At 43.7% G+C, this 23,937-nt stretch overlaps 1 protein-coding gene and 1 gene segment (V, D, J or C); one reads left to right on the plus strand and one right to left on the minus strand.

Moving 5' to 3' along the window:
* Positions 1-2,236: 2,236 nt before the first annotated feature.
* On the minus strand, positions 2,237-3,814 carry LOC141997154 (Ig heavy chain V region 914-like). The segment is given in 2 exon segments: positions 2,237-2,559; positions 3,784-3,814. Coding segments are annotated over 2 exon segments (354 nt in total).
* A 10,257-nt stretch (positions 3,815-14,071) lies between these two features.
* On the plus strand, positions 14,072-15,040 carry LOC141997155 (olfactory receptor 5AP2-like). The gene has a single exon (XM_074969438.1). The coding sequence runs from the start codon at positions 14,072-14,074 to the stop codon at positions 15,038-15,040; it is 969 nt and encodes a 322-aa protein (XP_074825539.1).
* The last annotated feature ends 8,897 nt before the right edge of the window (positions 15,041-23,937 follow it).

A 23,937-nucleotide genomic window follows, 5' to 3' on the forward strand; every position in this document is an offset into this window, starting at 1 on the left:
TATTCCCATTCCCATGAACACTCCCATTCCTGTTTACATCCCCTTCCTGTTCACTGACACACTCCCATTTCCACTTCCAGTCACACTCACCTTCCTATTCTCTTTCATGCTCACCGTCCCATTTCTGTTCCCATGGATATTCCTCTTCCATTCCGATTCATACTCCCATTCCCATTCCTTTTGCACAAATGCGAGTGGGAGCATTTGGCCCTGACTTCATTCTAAGACCCAGCAGAGTCAGGTCTCTCTGTCTGACTGTCCCCCAGCGGTGCTGTCAGTCACTGCAAAGGTTACACAAAGGAGGGCGCCGGGTCTGTAGGTCATAGGAGGGAGGATGCTACACAGAGCCAGAGCATCACAGGATTTGTCCTTCTTTGGAGGGGAGGGCAAGGACACTGTATGCGGGGAGGTGGATGGAGTCTTTATAAACCTGTTAACGTCTGTGATTAAACATCTGGATTCTTATCTAGCCTGCTGGGCAATTCCCTGTGAGAAAGAACATGACATGAACCCCCTGATTTCTTTGTTCACTTCCCTTTGTCCTCGCTGGGCTCATTGTAACTCGCAGACCTTGAGCGCCACCAAGATTAACAGCCTCATGGCATTGCAGGGGACGGGTTCTTGTCTCAGCTCAGACCGGGTTTCACTCACTGGGACGCTGCACGGTAACCGGGTCATGTCCTCTGGCTTCAGGCTGCTCATGTCTAAATGGGCCAGGTTTGGGGAGCTGTCCCTGGAGGTGGTGAATCATCCTTTGACAGAAGCGGTGTAATATTCCTTACTCCCATTGAAGAAAATCATGGAGACCCACTCCAGTCCCTTCCCGGGAGCTTGTCGGACCCAGTGCATCCCGGCCTGGCTGAAATCAAAGCCGGAGCCTGTACAGGTGAGGCACAGAGATTGTCCGGGCTTCTTAATGTCTCCTCCTCCGGACTCCACCAGCGGAGCCTGAGCCCCAGCCCCAGCCCCGGAGGATGTAAAAGCACATTGACAATCCAGATGACGGTGCTGCTGCTAACCTGATTGATGCTTCGGTTAACATTGCTACTGATCACAGTTCTGATTCCAATATTGCCATACATTATTTCAAAACAAGGGTATCTCCATTTCCCCCTGAAGAAATACACACCTCGGAAAGCTGCCATAGTGAAAAGGAAATGCAGCCAAAACATCAAGTGTGTTTGCAGGGAAAAGTTCTCTAGGGGGTTGGGCCGATCGCTGCAGACACTGGGAGCTGCAGGTTCCCAACCCAAAGGGCTTTAAGCAGGGAATACAATTACTCGACTAGCATATCCGTGCTCTTAAAATGGAGTCTCAGAGGCTGGGATTGCATTTCTCGCCGAGGTCCCTTGTCCCGGGCTTTGGGAGATGCCATGATACGGTGTGAGACCCTGAGGGGATAGAAGCATGTTCAAAGTAATCTAAAGCACTGAACGTATCCAATATGTGAAATACAGCCCAGGAGTGATTACACCCTTGGGTGACAGAAATACTCAGCTCTGTAACGGAGATTTGGGAATGGACGGCGAGCTTTCGTGTTCCCTTTTTCGAGGTGGATAAACTGAGGCAGAGAGAAGGAAACTGATTTGCCCAAGGTCTGTTGGCTGTAAGAAGAAAAGCCAGGTCCCCCAGGGCCCAGCCCGCCCAGTGTTCTGGTAACCACACTGGCCTGAAACCTGCTAATCGAGCATTCAAGTACCCCTTAGAGCACAGGGACCTGAAGATGGGCCTCCCTTGATCCCAGAAGAGCGCCCTGGTCACCGGGCGATACAGTCATTCTCATTCACACTCTGTCCTGCTCTCTCCTCACAAAGACACTTCACATTCTGAAGCAAGTAGAAGAACTTCAACCGCAACTCTACGGAGACGAGTCCCCCGGGAAACCTTCTAGCCCAGTGGCTGGGCCCTCCCCTGGGAGGTAGAAGATGGACCCTGTTGAAGTCCAGTCTCTGGCTCAGGCACAGTGGGGCTGAGAGTCAGGGTGCTAAATTCGAGGCTGTAAATTCCATTGGGAGCCAGGCACCTCTAGGCAGGCGTTATAATAACGAGCCTTAGACCCTTATGTGACTCGAAGCCCCCGGGCTCCCTACTTTATTGACACAGCCAGTTCCCCCAGTGGGGCGGGTCTGGTGCTTAAATGTCATCTGAGTCTTTCCTCAGATTTCCACAGTTTTGAAAACCCTGAGCGCCCCAACCAGCCAACTCCAGACCATGGCTACAGCACTCGGTTTTTGTCCTAGGTCCCTGGCTGTGTGTCTCTGACACAGGAATACAGGGCGGTGTCCTCCACTCTCAGGCTGCTGATTTGCAAATGCACCAGGCTGTTGGCGTTGTCTCTGGAGATGGCGAATCGCCCTTTCACCGAAACAGCATAGTAGGCGCTGCCCTGGGCAGCAGCTCTGGCCAGCAACTCCCGCCCCCTCCCAGGGGCTAGACGGATCCAGTCCATGAGATAACTGCTGAAGGTGAACCAGAAGGCTTTGCAGGAGAGGCGGAGAGAGTCCCCAGGCGTTTTCACATCCGCTCCGGACTCCACCAGCTGGACCTGGGACCGGGCACCTGGGAATAAAGTCACGTTAAGAATCATATCAAAATAGTTTGGGAAGAATACTGTGTCCCCATCTATCTATAGAGAAACTAGTAAAAGAAAAATATCTTTTGAGACTGCTACAAAGGAAACAAAATGGAGCCAAAGTTTCATTTTCCCAGGTGTTGAAGGGGAAAGTTCTCAGGGGATTGGCTGGTCACTGCACAGATCCAGAGGGCTGCTGATTGTGAAGCCGGCTGCAGCCTGGGCAAAGAGAAAGACCGATATAAACAGTAAATGGTCACCCCTATTAGCATATCCCCCTCTTTATAAGGAACAGGTGGGGTTGACTACACTTGAGAGTTAGAGCGCATTAAAGCAGCCCCCGGGGCCCCAGCTTGTCCACACTGCCAAGGCTTGTAGAGTGCTCTGACTCCAAGGCTACAGCGCTCCTCGTTCTCCACCTCCGCGAGAAGATTAACTCCTGCTGTGCCTTGGTTGAAATGCCTGGGCATCAGTGTGAATGAGGTGTTGCATTACTGGGCTCTGATCAGACTCCAGAAATGTCCCATAATCCCCTTAAGTCAAGTGGCCACTCTGGTCATTGTTTGGAATCAGCTGTAGGAATGCGGATGTGCCCTTTGAAAACTCCATTTCTGACAGCCGGCTGTTTATCTGCTCCGAGACAAAGCAACCATTAGTATAGAATGCTGTGTGAGAGAGAGAGAGGTGGGGTCTGCTGCTGTCTGAATTTACAAGACAGCATGCTGACATGCTCTCAGCCCCCCAAAAACCCACTCTCTCTCCCCCCACATACATACAACACAGTCCCTGTCAAACTCCACCCCACCCTACCCATTTGAAAAGCACGTTGAAGTCACTTGCATGCTGGGATAGCTGCCCATATGCACTGGGCCCAATGCCACTGCAAGTGCCGCAAATGTGGCCACGCCAGCGCGCTTGCAGGTGACAGTGTGAACACACGGCAGCGCTTTCCCTCCTGCGCTCGCCGAAGGCGGGTTTAACTCACAGCGCTCTACATCTGCAAGTGTAGCCGTGCCCAGGAACTCCTTCACCAAAAGATCACACTTGCTGCCTCTGGGGATCCAGGACAAGGAGGAAGACCCGCTGTTAAAGCAATAAGAATAAAAAGAGATCTCAGTCCCTTAAAATGACAGACCGGTAGGCAGGTAGATTAGATTAGTTGTCTTCAACAATGATAACATTCCTCAGGGGCGTTTGTCACTCAACTTTACGTGCTTCCTTACTGCTTATATTTCCTGCCATGGTAGCGTCAGACCAATGGCTCCTGCAAGTAATAACGGAATATGCAACATAAAATGATTTTGTAAAATCCTCCGGCGGTTCAGTCTAATTCTATATATTTCATCTACTCTATTCTGTAAACAAGAAGTGAGCACAAATCAGTGCCTTTGTGTTGGCAATTGCGGTTGATTCCTGTCTTTTCTTAAATTTGGCCATGTTAAGAGACAAACACGATGTTAACCCACTGTTGGCTTTGGTGATGGGCTTTGTCACTGTGGTCTAGTCTCTCACACAGTGATACTGGACGGTGTCTTCCTGTCTCCTGCTGCTCCTTTGTAAACACAGAGGATTGTTGGGATTGTCTCGTGACGCAATGAATCGCCCTTTCGCTGAATAGGTGTAATGAGAACAACTTCTTGTATTCTGTGCCCTGGAGACAGACTCCAGATGCTTCCCGAGAGCCTGAGGGGCCCAGCGCTGAAGTGGAACATGGAGACTTTAGAAGAGAGGCGAAGTCAAAGGACACCTGCAAGTTCGATGTGCAAACGAGCCATTTATGTAGGTACAGAGTTGAAAAAAAATATGTTTTCCAACCCCCAAAGCCCCTCTTCAGTCTTGTCCCCAAGGCTGTGCTGTTTTCTCACTGCTCCCCCCGGTGTGGAATGGAGAAGGGGATTCTGCACCCCCCCTTCTCTCATTGACCCCCCTTTTGTATTATCATTTAAAGCAGAAAATAAATATTTGGGGGGTTATTTATTCTTTTAATCCAAGATTTTTTGCTCCTTGGGAAATGCTCCTTGTGCCAGAAAAAGCCAGCTTTTGATGAAAAATTATTTAACTAACCAGAAAAGCAAACAAACAAAAAAGAAAAGCAAAACAGACAAACTTGGTGGGTTCTAGTGCTAAAAGCTGAGATCAGGGCCCTTCTGCTGGAATGTCTCTCTGACAGTGGTGAAAGAAAGTGGAATCACGGCATGCTGAAGTAAAGAGGGTGCTAGACTGAACCCCAGTTCATCAGGTTGAGGATTTATGGCATATATTATGCAGGAGATCAGACTAGAATATCATACTGCTCCTTTCTGGCCTTTAATTCTATGAATCTGTAACTATCTGGGAGGTTGTGTGCATTTTTACTTTGGTGTCTGAGAAGGGCCACATTCAAATATGACCATATAAAAACATAAGAATGGCCATATTGTATCAGACCAAACGTCCATCTAGCCCAGTATCCTGTCTTGTGACAATGGCCAAAGTCAGGTGTCCCAAAGGGAATGAACAGAACAAGTAATCATTAAGTTTTCCTTCTCTGTCTCCCATTCCCAGCTTGTGGCAAACAGAGGCTAGGGACACCATCCCTGCCCATCCTGGCTAATAGCCATTAATGATGGACCTGTCCTCCATGAACTTATCTAGTTCTTTCTTGAACCCTGTTATAGTCTTGGCCTTCACAACATCCTCTGGCAAAGAGTTTCACAGGTTGACTGGGCGCTGTGTGAAGAAATACTTCCCTTTTTTGTTTGAAAACTGCTGCCTATTACTTTCATTTGGTGACCCCTACTTCTTGCCTTATGAGAAGGAGTAAATAACACTTCCTTCTTTAAAACAAAACAAAACAATGCGGAGTCCTGTGGCACCTTAAAGACAAACAAATTTATTTGGGCATAAGCTTTCTTGAGTGGCAATTTAGACCCCATTATTTTCTATGTATAGTTGGGATGATGTTTTCCCATGTGCATTACTTTGCATTTATCAACATTGAATTTCTTCTGCCATTTTGTTGCCCAGTCACCCAGTTTTGTGAAATCCTTTTGAAGCTCTTTGCAGTCTGCCTGCAAATAATTTTGTATCATCTGCAAATGTTGCCACCTCACTGTTTACCCCCTTTTCCAGATCATTGATGAATATGTTGAATAGGACTGGGCCCAGTACAGACCCCTGGGGGACACCACTATTTAACTCTCTCCATTCTGAAAACTGACCGTTTATTCCTGCCCTTTGTTTCCTATCTTTTAACCAGTTACCGGTCCATGAGAGTACCTTCCTTGTTATCCCAGAACATCTTAATATTCCAGAAGCCCCAGTTTTTATGGACACACGATCATAGATGGATATAAAGATTTGTAACCTGATGACAGATATTTTGATTTGACTCTGGTTGCAGATCCCATTGCTGTGCCTAGTGCTGGATTGTTTGTGGAATTTCTGCCCCCATGCGACATATGGCAGAAGGAATTTTCTGCAGCTTTGGTTTTTGTATTTTCCCTATCGGGATTCCCCTCACTGTGTGTTTCACCCCTTCCCTGCCTCCTGTCTGATCCAGGCCATCCAGTTGCTGCTAAGATCAAACCTGCTGGTGGCACATTGCAATTTATGGGATTCTCCAGGCCTCTTCAGCACTGGTCCCAAGTGGGTCAGAACCACCTTCAAGCGGGCCCCTGGGGGAGAAGGGGTAAGAGGCAAACTGACTGAGGAGATAATCTGAGTCATTGACTATTGTCTTTGAAAAGTCATGGAAGACGGGAGACATCCCAGAAGACTGGAAAAGGGCAGATCTAGTGCCCATCTATAAAAAGGGAAATAAGGACAATCTGGGGAATTACAGACCAGTCAGCTTAACTTCTGTACCCGGAAAGACAATGGAGCAAATAATTAAGCAATCAATTTGCAAACACCTAGAAGTTAATAAGGTGATAACAGTCAGCATGGATTTGTCAAGTACAAATTGTGTAAACCAACCTGATAGCTTTCTTTGACAGGGTAACAAGCCTTGTGGATGGGGGGAAGTGGTAGATGTGGTATATCTTGACTTTAGTAAGGCTTTTGATACAGTCTCGCATGCCCTTCTCATTAAGAAACTAGGGAAATACAATCTAGACGGAGCTACTGTATGGTGGGTGCATAACTGGTTGGAAAATTATTCCCAGAGAGTAGTTTTCAATGGTCACAGTCATGCTGGAAGGGCTTAAAGAGTGGGGTCCCACAGGGATCAACTCTGGGTCCGGTTCTTTTCAATATCTTCATCAATGATTTAGATCATGGCATAGAGAGTACACTTATAAAGTTTGCAGACAATACCAAGCTGTGAGTGGTTGCAAGTGTTTTGGAGGATTGTGACAAAGTGGGAATGTTCTTAATGTTTTCTCTGAATACTGTGTGGGTGCCTCAGTTTCCCCTAGGCATTTCTTAAGTATCTAGGTCGTGGGATAAGGGTGTGTGATTGTTGCAGAGCCTTAGAGGGCCAGTGTGATGCTGTCTGCACAGAGAATGGCCGACACCCTGTCTCCTGGCAACTGATGGCCTGGGCCCCTCCTCTGCAAAGGTGCCAACTGAAGGTGTTGGAGAACAAAGAGATCAGGTGGCCTCCTGGCCCGGGAAAGAGAAAAAGGTGAGAGGCGGGGTGAGAGAGTTTCAGTTTTGGAGCTGGCTGGGGAAATGGAGGGAGGCCCAGATGGGGCTCTAGCCTCCCTGCCCCCCAAGATGGACCTGACTGAGGGGTTCTGTTCTTTGTACCTACAAACTCTGTTTTAGACCATGTTCCTGTCATCTAATAAACCTACTGTTTTACTGCTCCCCTGTCACTTACTGCCAGATGCTCCATCCATGGGGTGCAGTACATCCCACCTCAACCACCAGTTGTCACGGCGATGCTCTGGAACGACCCCATACGAAGCCAGTCAGGACTGTGGGGAGCCTCCTCTCTGTGAGCAGACTGTCTCCAGGGCAAGAAGCTTCCACAGCTTCGACCTTCCTGGGGCTGACCTTGGAGCATTCAGCATCCCCTTCTCACACCGTGCGCTTCCCGCAGAGAGTCTGCAGTGCGGGAGTGGGGAAGCCAGTGGACCTGCACCCCAATTCTGCAGTCAGATGTGACTCTCAGCCAGCCAGTAAAACAGAAGGTTTTATACTCCTAAAGAAAAGAGTATAGAAATATAGCTTTAGGAGTATAAATTTGGGAGTACACCTTCTGTGTCAGGTGAATGTAACATGACTGCATGAGATGTCTTCCTGGAGATTGGTATCATACAGAACCTTTTTCCTGATCTATATTATTACTGGTTAATAGCAATAAACTTGAATGACATTGGTTATTTGGTCTCTTGAATATATTTGATAATGAACCAAAGTGGGTGAAGTGATTTATTATACAACACTGAGTAGCATTGTATTGGTTGCAATATAATTAAAGAGAGAATGGTATCTGTTGGACCAGTTTGTGCGCGTCATCAGATCAAGACTTCCCCACAAGTCAACTTCCCATCACCACCAAGTCCCCTACTGTATTAGTTTTCATCATGTTAGTAGATACAAAATAGAGGCCAAACCATTCTTTATCTCACTATGGCTCGTATGCTCCAACGTCTTGCATCTTTTAATAATGAGCCAGATCCAAAGTCCTTTGTAGTTAAGGAAAAGACTCTCAATCATTGACAACAAGGGGTTCTGTATCAGGCCCTGTACAAGGCAAAGGCAAGAGTTATTTTCCCCATGGCTAATATGGACTAGTATCTGTGTCTCCCCTGCCCACTCTCAAAATAAACAGTCACAGATTACATTCCTGTTTTACAATACAGCTATCCACCTCCACCTTTCCCATCCCACATACATAGCATCTTCCCTCACACTTTAGAAGAAGGAGTCCTTCACTCTTTCAGCAAAGGCCAAAAGGATAGGTGCAAGTTAGGCCATCAGGCAACAAAGTGTGGATTTTCAAAGGAGCACAGAAAGGTTAGGTGTCCAACTCCCTTTGACATTCGGGGTAATGAGCCGTTAGGGAAAAGAAAAGATCTTAGGAGAAGCTTATCTCCCACCTGATGAGCCTTCCTGAGAACTTTCCAGAGAGCCTGTAAGTAATGGGTGATATGAATCTACCAGGGCAGGTGACCAGACCACATGACTCTGGACTCCATCTTGGGACGTCTGTATTTTTCCTCAAACTGGTCTGGGAACTGAGTTTTGAAACAAAGGGTTCCCACCCTATGCTAAAGCTATATAAGGCAGGGAGCGATATCATGCCACACAAGAGGATTCCTGGAGAGACCTGAGGAACAAAGAGTGAACTGGGGGAAGTGCTGGAGCCAGGTTAAAGAGATTTCTAGCCTGTGTATGGAAACCTGAGAAACCCAAGCTGCAAGGCAAATGCAACTTGTGCCTTGAGAATCTGTCAGACTGCTGGTATCAGCAGTCAGGGTGAGAAACTGCTCATTCATAGTCAATCTAACTAGTGCGTTAAGCTTAGGTTGCATTTCTGTTTATTTGCTAGATAATCTGCTTTGATCTGTTTGGTATCCCTTCTAATCATTTAAAATCTAACTTTTGTCATTAAAAGCCTTGTATATATTTGAACCTAAACCAGTGTGCTTTTCAGTGAAGTATCTGCGGAAAATCTCAGCTTCATTACCTCAAGTGTGCGTATTCCTCTCCACGTTGAGGGAGAGACGAACCAGGTAATGCATTCATACTGGTCAGTGTTTTGAGGAGGGCAGGATGGTCCAGCTCTGGGATCCTAGGCTGGGGAGCTGGTTGGTATCTTGACTGCAGCTTCTCTCTTTCTGGTTCATGCAGTGGCTGGCCAGAGCTTGCACGTAACTGCAGCTGGGTGCATCCCTGCCTGTGGGAATGCTGGAGGAAGTGTAGGACCAGGAGCAGTTTTGCATCTTGTCACAGCAGCACAGTGTGAGAGGGAGCCCAGACTGGTGAGTCAGAAATGAGACATTCCCTTTTTTCCAGTTGCTTTGTCCTTTGGGTCAACAATTCTGCTGTCTCCGTTATTTTCCCTCTTTGAATCAGTTGTTTTCCATGACTTCCCCTTTGAGGTTAGTAATAAGATTGTTCTTGCACCATTGTTTTTCCTTTCTAAAAATAAATATTATCTTTCCTCGATGCAATAATTTCAAATTCCCACTGGCAGAAATATGAAGGGAGATTACATCATCTATTATGAAGGAGAAATTACCAACCGAGGGAGACATAAATTTCTGTGAAAGGGAATAACAGCAAAATACACCCAGAAGTGCCGTAGGATCCAGACATCCAGGTAGGAACCCAAAGCTCATTTTACTGAGATTATTGAAGACTATCAATAGTAGAAGAGAATTGAAAATGTAGTGCAAAGATTATAATTTTAACTCAGGAAATCTGAAGGAAAGATTGGGGTTAGGGGCAATAGATCATCAGTGAGAAAGGTAAAGCAGCACAGTTAAAATGAAATAATCTGATTATCAAATAGAAATACCTGCTCAGGCATCCACCATGTCAGAAAGAGTATGATTGCTTGTTCAGTCCAGGGGGGGAGGAAATGAAGGTAGATGAGTTATAGAAAAGCATGCCTAAGAAAGAGCAATGAACGGCTTTTAGATTTAAAACATAAGAACATAAGAACGGCCATACTGGGTCAGACCAAAGGTCCATCTAGTCCAGTATCCTGTCTTCTGACAGTGGCTAATGCCGGGTGCTTCAGAGGGAATGAACAGAACAGGAAATCATCTACTGATCCATACCCTATTGCCCATTCCCAACTTCTGGCAAACAGAGGCTAGGGACACGATCCCTGCCCATTCTGGCTAATAGACATTGATGGACCTGTCCTCCATGAATGTATCTAGTTTATTGACTCCTTGTGTGTGTATTTTCTTTTTCACCACACGACTCTGTTTCTTTTCCTTAAATGTGATATTTATTGCTTGTAAAATTTTTGAAATAAAAAGAATAGTCTCTCTCGTCTCTCTCTCTGTGTATGTTTTTCTGGATTTCCATTTTTCTGTCCTACATTTATGTTGCACCAGTGTCAATGTACCATTAACATTCCTGGTGTAGACATAGTTTCTATGGGTGCATTATAAATTAGTGAATGAGGAAATAAAAAGTGTGTAAGGGAAAAGCAAGGAAGAGAGGAGTTAACCCCTGATAGAATTTACCACTATATATTTTTCTGCCATGTTTCCAGGCCCCATTTCAGGTGAATGTACTGCCCTCCGTTCCCGCTTTCAGTTGTGTACAGTTTGACACCTTTGGCTATTTTGAAATATATATTCTTTTTTATGTTTGGACAGGGGAATGTTTTGTGCTTGTGGTTTGACACGTTTGGCTGATTTTTTTTAGAAAAAGTAAGGGTTAATCTGAAAGAATCGAGAGAAATGACTTAAGGAAAAGGAGGTTTAAAACAATAAGAATTGGTTCGCTTTAGTAAGGAGAGAGGTTGGTTATTAAAGAGAGGAAAGATTTTTGGTTAGGAGAGAGAGTTTTAAAGACAAAAGTTTGAAACAAAGGTTATTATAGAACTAAACAAAATTGAAATGAAAGAGGAAAATATAAAGGTGGATTGAAGAAGGAGCATTTAAAAAGAGAGATTTTTTTAAAAAAGAAGAACATATCAAGGTAAAAAAAATAAGGTTGAAAGAAAGCACAAGATGGAAAAAAAGGGATTTTAAAAAGTAGCTTGAAAGCCTGTGTTCAATGACAAAGGGCTGTGTGACAGAGCTAAAGTGGCTCATTCACCTGCACATCTACCAATGTGATATATGCTATCATGTGCCAGAGATGCCCCTCTGCCATGTACATTGGCCAAACCAGACTGTCTCTATGAAAAATGGACATAAATCAGGCATCAAGAATTCTAAGATTCAAAAACCAGTAGGAGAACACTTCAACCTCCCTGGACACTCAATAACAGACTTAAAAGTGGCAATTCTTCAACAAAAAAACTTCAAAAACAGACTCCAAAGAGAAACTGCAGAACTGGAATTAATTTGCAAGCTGGATACCATCAAATTAGGCCTAAAAAAAGACTGGGCATGGATGGGTCACTACAAAAAGTAATTTTCCCTCTGCTGATACTCACACCTTCTTGTCAGCTCCATGCATCTGATGAAGTGGGTGTTAGCCCATAAAAGCTTATGCCCAAATACATTTGTTCGTCTCTAAGGTGCTACAGGGATTCCTCATTATTTTTGTGTTGGGAAAATGTTTCTTCAAACACGCTTATCTTTTAAGTGTATAGAACAGCTTCTGTTTGGTCCGACAGGGTTTGCTCCCAAGGCTCACAGCCTCTGGTATCGTTATCATTTCCCTAGGGACAGCCGCTGGGTAAGCTTGCTGCTTAGCTCTTGCTACCACTTTCTGTAATTTACCTTTCTCGCTAGCCATGTGTTCTGCTGATGAACAAAAAAAGATCTTTCTCTCTCTTGCTGTTTTCTAAACTTTACGTCTTTCACACAGCCCTGTGTTCTGCTCATGAACAGAAAAGCATCTCTCTCTCTCTCTCTTTCATTTTCTATACTTTATCTCTTTCACACAGCCCTTTGTCACTGAATACAGATTTTCTTGCTAATTTTTAAAATTCCCTTTTTTTCTGGCATGTGCTCTCTTTCAGCCTAATTCTTTTCCCCTTTATATTTTCCTTTTTTTTCCTTCAAAATAACTCTTTTTAAATGCTCCTATCTCAAGCCACCTTGATATTTTCCTCGTTTATTACATTTTTTTTATATTTTAAAATAACCTTTCTTTCAAACTTTTGTCTTTAAAACCCTCTCTCCTTAGTAAACCTAACCAAAAATCTTTTCTTTCCTTAATAACCAACCACTCTCCTTACTAAATCTACCCTAACCAATCTTTTATTTTTTAAACTGCTTTTCATTAAGGTCTCTCCTTCTGTTCTTCCATTTTTTTTTCTTTAAAACCCTCTCTCTCCTTAATAAACCTAAACAAAAAATCTGTCCTTTCTTTAATAACCAATCTTTACTCTTTGAAAACCGCTCTCCTTACTAAACCTAACCAATCTTTCTTTTTTAAAAACTCCTTTTCTTTAAGCTCTCTCTTTCTATTCTTTCAAACTAACCCTTCCCTTTTTTTCTAAGAAATCATCCAAATTTATCAAAACACAAGCATACAACCTTCCCCGGTCCAAACATTAAAAACAAATATTTTTTTTCAAAATGACTAACAGTGCCAAACCTGTACACAACCAAAAACAGGAGTGGAAGGTGGGACATAAACCCGAAATGGCGCATGTAAACGTCTCAGAAAAGTTTATGGTGATGAATGCTATTGAGGGGACGACTACTGAAGAGATTTCAGATTTATTGGTTCTGATACCTTTGCTTTAACAGAAAGGATATGCTGCTTCTCTTTAAACAGATCTGTATTTTATTGCTCAAAAATCTGGAGAAATAAACTCAGTCTCTCTCCTCTTTCTCTCTCTCACACTGTATTTTTATCTTATTCTGTTTATTTATCTCTTTCGTTTTCTCCATTTTTTAATTTTTCTCCAGGCACATTCTCCCTTCTGAATAAAAACGACGCTCTTATTTCTATCTTGATGAATTTTCATTTCTATTTCACTTACATTTCTTTAAATGGGGTTGGATTCCAGTCTCAGTTGCTCTTGTGTAAATCCACATAAAGCGGATGCAATTTACCCTGGCGTAATTGAGATCAGGTAACAGCCCATGGTCTGTGTTTGGGTTAATTTTGTGTCTTTGTCTGTTTCTCAGCTGTATCTATTAAATGGTGCAAATTCTTCTTTGAATCTGCTGTGATAGAGGACAGCTGGACAGACCTTCATATGAACCGCAGCCTCTTTGGTGTTCGGTGTGTGTCTCCTGGGTTATGTCTATGCTGCACCTGGGCAGTGTAATTCCCTGCTCCGGTGACCTACACACATTATCTGTGATGGAGCTATTGTGCTAAAAATAGCAGTGTAGCCTCGGCAGCACAGACGAGCTGCCCGAGCACAATCCCATCTGAGATCCTAGGTACGTCCACAGGTGGCCCTCCCAAGCCCCTGTATGTGCTGTCCTGTTCTCACTGCTATTTTTATCCTGCTCGCTTGACCATAGCTAGTATTACCTCTACCCAAGCTGGGAATTACACCTCCCAACTGCAGGTTAGACTACCAGTCGTTGAACTCTAAATATCTTTTGTTTCCAATCTCTTGATTTTGTTTATGTCTTCTAGATTTGTTGCTATGACACTGATAGGATTAAGGTATTCCAAAATCCCAGCCTAAAAGTCTTTATTTAACGTTCAAGAAAGCATAAGAGAGTTAGATGGGACATTTCCGTAATTCAGTAGGGTTCCATGCTCTTGGTTCACCTATATTGGAAGCTCAACCTCTTGATTATATTAGTCTTCCTCTGTTTATTAACAACTTCATTCTTCTAGTGGAGAGATGCAGTGGTATGAGGTTACCTACTCCAGGTTTCTGCTAGTGTATCCAACAGCACAAACTGACGGCATGCACTCCATCAATATTTAATGGTTTTCTTTTTCTAGATACAGATTATGGAGAAAGCGGAAGGAAGAAATCAAACACCCATCGTGAAATTCATCCTTTTAGGATTTGGGAATGTCCCTGAGCTGCAGCCCCTTCTCTTCCTCGTGTTTCTAGTGATCTACATTGTGACTGTGGCAGGGAACATCCTCATTATTGCGCTAGTTGTGACTGATCAGCACCTTCACATCCCCATGTACTTCTTCCTGGGGCACTTGTCCTGCTTGGAGATCTGCTACACCTCCACCATCCTGCCCAGGCTGCTGGCCAGTCTCCTGACTGGGGACAGATCCATTTCTGTTAAGGGCTGCATTCTGCAATTATACTTATTTGGTGTCATGTCAACTACAGAATGTCTGCTGCTCATGGCAATGTCTTATGATCGGTATGTAGCGATATGCAATCCACTCCGTTATGATGCTCTGATGAATGGCAGGGTTTGTTGCCAACTGGTGGCAGGGTCCTGGATAAGTAGCTTTGTGGGCTGCGCCATAGTAGATATTTTCTTTTTCCGATTAACGTTCTGTAATTCCAAAGAAATTGATCATTTCTTTTGTGATTTTTCACCCATGATTAAGCTGTCCTGTGATGACACCCAGACTCTTCAACTGGTAACATTTACTATCTCTGCCATAGGGACAATTGTGCCCTGTCTACTGGTCCTGACATCCTACGTTTGTATCATCGCCACCATCCTGAGAATCCCTTCCACCACAGGGAGGCAAAAGGCCTTTTCCACCTGCTCCTCTCACCTCATTGTGGTTATAGTTTACTATGGGACACTGATTACTGTCTATGTGGCTCCAACAGCTAATACTCCCAAGGTCCTACACAAACTCTTCTCTGTCTTCTACACAGTCCTGACTCCCATGATCAACCCTGTCATCTACAGCCTGAGAAACAAAGAGGTCAATGAGTCCCTGAGAAAAGCTATTCTTAAACTGATTGCTTTCAAAAAATCTATTAAAATTAATAGATAAGCTATTACCAGCAGGAGAGTGGGGTGGGAGGAGGTATTGTTTCATGGTGTCTGTGTATATAATGTCTTCTGCAATTTCCACAGTATGCATCCGATGAAGTGAGCTGTAGCTCACGAAAGCTCATGCTCAAATAAATTGGTTAGTCTCTAAGGTGCCACAAGTACTCCTTTTCTTTTTATGAACCCTAATGAAGACTGTTAGATAACCAGAACTTAATATTAAACCCTAGGCTTGGTTTTCAAAGATTTTCCAAAAGGAAAAGTTTTGTACAGCTGGCAGGATGAAGCTAGAAGTGAGAACATGGCAGCACAGGCTGCAGGTTTGGATAGCCACCTGGGCACAGGGCCTCAGGTGGGACGGGGCACGGGCAGCTAGTCTGTGCTTCCCAGGGTACACTTCTGCTTTCAGCAAAGTAGCTCAATCAAAGATGGTTTGTGTAGATCTGCCAGAGAAGGGAATTACACTGTCCAGATGAAGCTGTGGTTTGTATGAAGGTCTATCCAAAGCTGTCCTATATCACAGAGGAGTAAAAGAGAAAATTGCACCATTTGATAGATGCAGCTGAGAAACAGACAAAGACACAAAATAAACCTGACCACCCACCCCACCCTCCTGCTCTCCCCTGATGCAGGGCCGTATGCGGTTCATAGATGGAGGTATATACAGTATCAGGCTTTGTTTGAATGAATAGTTTATTTGGTCAGCCCAAAGTGATTCATGAATTTAACTCAAATTAGCTGGATATTTTCAGCAACAAGCAACCAAAATCTTTCAGGACGTAGATGCGGGGTAGCAACGCGCCCCTGTTATAACATTTAAACTTGTGGTTAGAGCACTTGTGTGTGTGTGTGTGTGTGTGTGTAAGACCCACGTTCAATATCCCCCATGCCTGATGGGGGCGGGGAGGGGGGGAAGTCTTCAGTCTCCCACATTGCAAAGAAGTGTACTGGCCTGTGGAATACTCTCTGCAGAAGCTCTCTCTCTCCTTTAAAAGTGGTTCCATTGGGTATAAATAATTAAATAGTCATTGAAAGAGGGAGTTGAACTTCGATCTCCTGCAGCCAAAGTGTGCGTCTTAACTGCCAGGCTACAGATTCATCCTTGGATTTGCTTTTTGGCCCAATGACTATTGATTCTCATCATGAATGTGTCATTGGGATACAAAAAGTAAGTGAGAATGACTCATAGCCTGGTGGTGAAGCTTTTATTTTCCAGAACTGGCAGAGAAATAAAAAATCAGTGGTTCACTGAGCTCTAATTGTCATCTTCTGCCACGGAACATCTGGCAGGACCGAAATACACACTGAGTGGGTTATCCATCAAGGGTTGGGTGTCTTTTGGTTAAGACATAGGTCTGAGAATCACGACTCTTCATTTCTCTTCCTAGATCAACCACCTACTCCCTGTAGGCCAGAAACTTTGTCACAACCTAATTCATCCTTATGTAGAGTGTGGGGTATTGAAAACTGTGTTTAAATTACAAGCTGTCACTCTGAGTGTAAGGGATTTCTGGTCCCAATTGCAGACTGGGGATCTCTATACAGAAATATATGCTCTGGTTGTTGTGAGTCATTCTGCATCCAGCCATGCTAGCGTTAGGCCTCTCTGTTTTAGGGAGCAGCCTGCTTTGTCCCTCAGTTTTGGTGTTCTTGCATCGTATGGGTCTAAATTGTAAGAAATAAATGAACATTTGCCTATACTTTTCACTCTGCCCCCTTTTCTCTTAACTTTAATATCCTACATCTCCACAGTCCTCCTAATCCCTGGAGGCAAAAGGCCTTTTCCACCTGCTCCTCCCACCTCCCACCTGTTCTATGGGACTCTGATTATTGTCTACATGTTATCAAAGTCCAACTCACCGAGAGACCTGAACAAAGGGTTCCATCTCTTCGAAACAGTCCTGACTCCCCTGTTCAGTCCCCTCTTCTACAGCCTGCAAAATACAAAGGTAAAGGAGGTCCTGAGTAATTCTGTGGGTAGACTTGTGCCATGCACATGAATTCAGAGAATCCAAGTGAATGTATTTTTTTATTCAAAAGAAAGGGGGATACGTTCTGCTGGTTTAATGAGGCAGAGGGGTATAGCTTAGTGGCTTCTACCTTCTTTGTTGTTTCCCTGCTTGTTTAGTCAGGCTGCGGTGGTAGAAAATGAGGATGACCTGATTGGTTTGCTCATGAAGATCCTTCAATACGTAACAAGCTACAGTGTGCACATCTCCACCTCTGGGACGATCAGAGGTAGCTGAGAAAATCAATGTGAACCAATAAAAAGCAGCATCATGAATTCAGGTGGAACATTTTTGAATATGGGTTTTTCAAGTTAATTTCCGCAGCCAAATACTAATGTAGGAACCTAAATATCATGACTCCAGGATTGAAAATCTTTCTAGGAACACTTGACTCTACCGCTTCAGCATAGACTCGGCATACTCGTATTTATAAGTAAGGAGGGTAAAACTCTACATTCACATCTCTCAGTTCTTCAGGGCAAATGTGGGAGTGATGAACAAAGCCAGTCATGAAATGGTGGTTTTTATTTAGGACGTTTTGGGGGTTTTTCTACAGTCTCCCCAGAAAGAAGTGGAGTCCTCTAACCAGCAGGCTTTAGAGTCACTCTTATATTTGTTGTCTTTCTTGCTGACCCGATGACTCTTCCATTAGTTATCCAGCACGAAACAGCTTCAACTGGAGTGAGAGAGGAAGTCCCACATACCATAATATCCCACTGCCCAGTGGTGACGACACTCGCTTGAGAAGTAACATCGCCTTGTTCAAATCCTCCCTTTTCCCCTTCCAACAGAGGGAGAACTTGAACTGGGATCTCTGATATCCCAGCTCAGTACCCTAACCACTGTGCTAAAAGTGACAAGGGATTCCCTCTTTCCACCCCCACTTTCTGTGTGAGCTCACCTACCAGATTGGGCCCCTTAGGTGAGTTAGGGGGAGGAACTCAAGGATGTATGTCTCCAGATGCCTGGTCTCAGGCTGCAGTGCACATGCCGAGAGACAGAAACCTAGGCACTCTAGGGCATTTCACTGCAAAAAGTAGGCCCCAAGTTGAGTTTAGATGCCTACAGAGTTTGGGAGAAGCTGAGTGGAGGTTTAGAGAATCCTACTGGGGCCTGATTCTGGGATTTGGGCACCTAGAGTGGTTAGGAGCCAAAGTCCATTTTTTGTATGTTGCCCCCTGCTGCTTTTGAAAATCTCACTAGGTTCCTATCTGCATCTTTAGGAAAACCTATTGCATTGACACTCTGGCCCTGAGTGTTTGGAAATAAAGGACCAGGGCTCTAATCCCAGCTCTCCAGCTCTGTGCGTGTTTTCACAGTCTGGGCTGTAACTGTGCCTCGCCTCCGTGGGCAGCACGGACTGGTTACAATGGAAGCACAACACGTAGCCATGCTTCTGCGTTCTCCTTTCGACAGCAGTAGGTTTTATCCCACATTATTGTGAGATGCTGGAGACCTTAGAATGTGCACAATGGCCCAGATTCTCATCTCAGTTATGCTGGTGTAAATACAGAGTAATTCCCCTTACTCCAGTGGTGTGTCTGTTATCAGAAGCCAGCTCAGTATCTCAGTGATAAAAACACACTGGTTCAGATGCACCCCTGGGGTGGCCACAGTGAAAAGAGAGGAGGTACACCAGGGAACAGTTTGGACCATGCTATTGAAAACTCACTGCAACTTACTAGCAATATTTCAGAGGACATGATGCAACCAATGTTGGTGTTAATTAATACCCAAAGGCCCTAATTTCAAACCCTCCATCACCAGTGGGATATATTAGTGAAGACACAGTTTAGAGTCCATCGAGGGATTCTTGTGTTGTGTTTATACATCAGTTATTTAAATCCCAGATTCCCCAGCTGCAAACAGGCTAGGACAAGACGCTTGGAACAGTCAGCTGGGCTTTTCACTGATATGAATCCAAGTGCTTTTGCCCCTGTCTACATGCTGGTAAAACATGATGACAATTTCATAGCTTTGGCCCATTTCCTAGTGGACACATGTCAAAACCATAGCTACAGCTCCAGGCCTAGGACCTGTGTGAAGCCAGTTGGTGGAGCGTTGATGATTTCTGGTGGAGTTTGACCCGTTCCTCATCATTAGTTTCTTTATCACTCTGCACTCTTAGATTTGGTAGGAGTGACTATCTGAGGAGTAGTTACAGAAATTTAAGGGTACTGAGTGACTAATCAGTTAATTAACACCACCCAAAAAAGGTACTACTTAAACACTCAAGCATATTAATTAATGACCAGGCCATTTTCTTTCAGAAGACACTCAGAAATTCATGATTCTTTATGGCTGAGATTTTCAAAGAAAACAAGGAGAATTAGGTGCCAAATTGTCATAAAAAATTACTCAGAATTGGGCTTCTAACTCCCATAGGTCCCTTTAAAATCCAAGGTGGTTTGATGGGTAAACATCATGTTATGTTTATTCACAGAGTACCTCTGGATAACAAGAACAATGTAAGGTCTTCTAGAGTTATTGTTTGCTGGGTAGCATTATTTATTATTTTATAGCACACACAGGTATGCTAAAATCTTAACAGAAAATTAACATAACAAATGAGTTTACAATCCCAATGTATGAGACTTCAAGACACATCAAAACTTCAGCAATCATATGATATACATAAGTGATAAAATGCTTGGCATTTCTTACCGAGATGAGGTTTATCTGGGCTTGAATTTATTTACCTCAGCTGAATGACTTTTGTTTTACATTGGTTTAAGTGAGAGGGGAATCTGGACTGTTGACTTGAGAGAATCAAAGAATTTAAGGTCAGTAGAGGCCTTTAGCATAATTCCATCCATAGAATCTCAGCTGGTGTTTCCTGAATGAAACCCAGCAAGTTCACCTGAACATGAGGATACCTTTCAGAGAAATATCCCATCTCTCTGGAAGGTGTTCCCAGGGATAATTCATAGATTCCAGGGCAAGAAGGGACCATTGTGATCATCTGGTCGGATCTCGTGTAGAACGCAGGCCAGAAAAGTTTCCCCAAAATAATTCCTTTTGAACAAGAGCAGAACTTAAAAAAAAAAAAACAATTTGGGTCAACGGTTTTCCTGTCTCCATTATTTTCCCTTTGGAATCAGTTGTTTTCTATGACTTCCCCTTTGAGGTTAGTAATAAGACTGCCCTTGTACCCTTGTTTTTCCTTTCTAAAAATAAATATTCACTTTCCTTATACAATAGTTTCAAATTCCCACCAGCAGAATATCAAGGGAGATTACATCATTTCATATGAAGAAAAAATTACCAAGCAGGAGAGATGCTAATTTCTGGAAAGGGAATAACAACAAAATACACCAAGAAGTGCAGCATGATCGAGAAATCCAGGAAGGAACCCAAAGCTCAGTTTACAGAGATAATTGAAGACTATGAATAATAGAAGAGAATGGAAAATGCTGTGCAAAGACTATAATCTTGTCTCAGAAAAGGTGATGGAAGGGTTAGGGTTAGGGTATGGCTGGGAATAGATCTTCTGTGTGAAAGGGAAAGCAATACAGTTAAAATGAAATAATCTGATTTAGAAATGAAAAATTCCTTACCAGGCATCCACCCATGTCAAAAAGAGTAGGTTTCAGAGTAACAGCCGTGTTAGTCTGTATTCGCAAAAAGAAAAGGAGTACTTGTGGCACCTTAGAGACTAACCAATTTATTTGAGCATGAGCTTTCGTGAGCTACAGCTCACTTCATCGAGCTGTAGCTCACGAAAGCTCATGCTCAAATAAATTGGTTAGTCTCTAAGGTGCCACAAGTACTCCTTTTCTTAAAAAGAATAGGGTTGCTTGTTCAATCCAGTGGGAAAGTAAATGAAGGTAGATGGTGTGACACTGCACCCCATAGGCTTCGTAGGGATATTATTATGATATGATTATAGCATAATTATGATGCATTTTGTGTAAGACGGGTCATTTAAGGTGTCATTGGAAAAGCTATGATTTGCTCAATATGATTATCCTGTTTGTATGCATGTCTCATTTTTGTATCTGAAGTTATCAATATTGACTATGTATCTGTATTTCAAATGTAGTTACATCTGGGTAACATCCACTAGTGAAGATGCTTTCAGTCTCCATAGGTGGTTGGGAAGGGCCAATTCAGGGTAATGAGCCATTAGGGAAAACAATTGGCCTTAGGAGAAGCTTATCTCCCACCTGGTGAGCCTTCCTGAGAACACTCCAGAAAGCCTGTAAGTAATGGTAGCCATGACTCTGCCAGGGCAGGTGACCAGACCACATGACTCTGGACTCCATCTTGGGACGTCTGTATTTTTCCACAAACTGGTCTGGGAACTGAGTTTTGAAACAAAGGGTTCCCACCCTATGCTAAAGCTATATAAGGCAGGGAGCGATATCATGCCACACAAGAGGATTCCTGGAGAGACCTGAGGAACAAAGAGTGAACTGGGGGAAGTGCTGGAGCCAGGTTAAAGAGATTTCTAGCCTGTGTATGGAAACCTGAGAAACCCAAGCTGCAAAGCAAATGCAGCCTGTGCCTTGAGAATCTGCCAGACTACTGGTATCACCAGTCAGGGTGAGAAACTGCTCATTCATAGTCAATCTAACTTGTGTGTTAAGATGAGTTTGAATTTTTGTTTATTTGCTGGTATTCTGCTTTGATCTGTTCCCTATCCCTTATAATCACTTTTGTTGTTAATAAACTTGTTTGCAGTTTAACTTAAACCAGTGTGCCTTTAACTGAAGTGTGTGGGGGAAAATCTCAGCTTGGTTAGCCCAAGTGCGCATATTCCCCCTCACATTCAGGGAGAGACGAACCAGGTAACAAATTCATACTGGTCGGTGTTTTGACCCGGGCAGGGTGGTGCAGCTCTGGAGTCCCAGGCTGGGAAACTGCTGATTATCTTGACTGTAGCTTCTCTATTGTTGGTTCATGCAGTGGCTGGTCGGAGAGCCGGCATGTAACTGTAGCTGGGTGCATCTCTATCTGAGTGAATGCCGGAGGAAGTGTGAGAAGGAGCCCAGACTGGTGGGTCAGAGGGCTCAGTGGAATCCTAATTCCAGGTAGCATGCTGGGGGAAACCAATCACCGATGAGTTATAGCAAAACATGCCTAAGACAGAGCAATGAATGGTTCTCAGATTTAGAACATAAGAACAGCCAAACTGGGTCTGACCAAAGGTCCATCTAGCCCAGTATCCTGCTTTCCGACAGTGGTCAGTACCAGATGCTTCAGAGGGAATGAACAGAACAGGTAACCATCAAGTGATCCATTCCCTGTAACCCATTACCTTTTGAATGTACCATATTATTACTGGTTTATAGAAATAAACTTGACTAACATTGGTTATCTGGTCTCTTGAATATATTTGGTAAGGAACCAAAGTGGGTGAAGGGATTTACTATACAGTTCATCAACACTAAGTAAAATTGTATTGGTTGCAATATAATTAAAGAGAGAATGGTATCTGTTGGACTGGGTTTGTGCACGTCATCAAATCCATACTTCCCCACAAGTCAACTTCACATCACCAACCAGCCCCCTACTGGGTAAGCTGTCACCCTGTTAGGAGATACAAAATAGAGGCCAAACCGTTCTTTATCTCATTATGCTTCCTATGCTCTAGCATCTTGTATCTTTTAATCATGAGCCAGATCCAAAGTCCTTTGTACTTAAGGAAAAGACTCTCAGTCCTTGACTACAGGGGGGTTTGTTTCAGGCCCAGTACAGGCAAAGGCATCAGTTATTTTCTCCACGTCTGCTATGGGCAGGAGCCATGTCTCTCCTGCCCACTCTCACAATACACAATGGTAGACTACATTCACGTTTTACAATACAGCAATAAAGATACACATTCCCTGTCACCCATTCCCAGCTTCTAGGAAACAGAGGCTAGGGACACCATCCCTTCCCATCCTGGTTAACAGCCATTAATGGACTTATCCTCCATGAATTTATCTAGTTTATGGGTTGCTTGAGTGTGTATTTTATTTTTTACCACGTGAGTTTTATTGCTCCTAAAAATTTTGAAACAAAATAGTCTCTCTTCTTTGCGTGTGTGTGTGTGTGTGTGTGTGTGTGTGTGTGTGCTTTTCTGGATTGCCATTTGTCTTTCAATGTACCATTGCCACGCCTGGTATAGACAGAGTTTATATGGGCGCAGCCTAAGTCAGTGGATGAGAGATCAGAAGGTATGATCAGGAAATGTGTAGGGGAAAAGCAAGGAAGAGGTTTCACACTTATTAGCTCGAATATCTTTGCTTTAACAGCAAGGATCTGCTACTTCTCTTTAAACTTGTCTATATTTTATTGCTCATAACATTTGGAGAAATAAACAATCTCTTTCTCTCTCTGTGTATTTTTATCTCATTCTGTCTATATAACTCTTTCTTTTTCTCCGGTTTTTCATTGTTCTCCAAGCACATTCTCCCTTCTGGATAAAAATGACTCTCTTATTTCTCTCTTCATGAGTTTTCATTTTTATTTCACTTACATTTCTTTATATGCGGTTGGATTCCAATCTCAGTTGCACTTGTGTAAATCCACATGAAGCTGATGCAATCTAACCTGGTGTAATTGTGAAACACGTGGTGTGTTTTTAGGAGCGGTTTGTTTTTGTTTGTGTGTTTGTTTGTTGTGTGTCTGTGTCTGTTTCTCAGCTACATCTATCAAATGGTGCAAATTTGTCTTTGAATCTGCTCTGATACAAGACAGCTGGATAAACCTTCGCGCAAACCTCAGCCTCTTTAGTGTTTCGGTGTGTGCCTATGGGGTGTGTTTATACTGCATGTGGCAAGTGTAATTCCCTGCTCCGGTGACCTACACACTCTATCTTTGAGCTATGGAGATACGGTGCTAAAAATAGCAGTGTAGCCTGGGCAGCACAGACTAGCTGCCCGAGCACAATCCCATCGGAGAT

The sequence above is a fragment of the Natator depressus genome, chromosome 13, assembly GCF_965152275.1.
Source record: "Natator depressus isolate rNatDep1 chromosome 13, rNatDep2.hap1, whole genome shotgun sequence".
NCBI classification, from domain to species: domain Eukaryota; kingdom Metazoa; phylum Chordata; order Testudines; family Cheloniidae; genus Natator; species Natator depressus.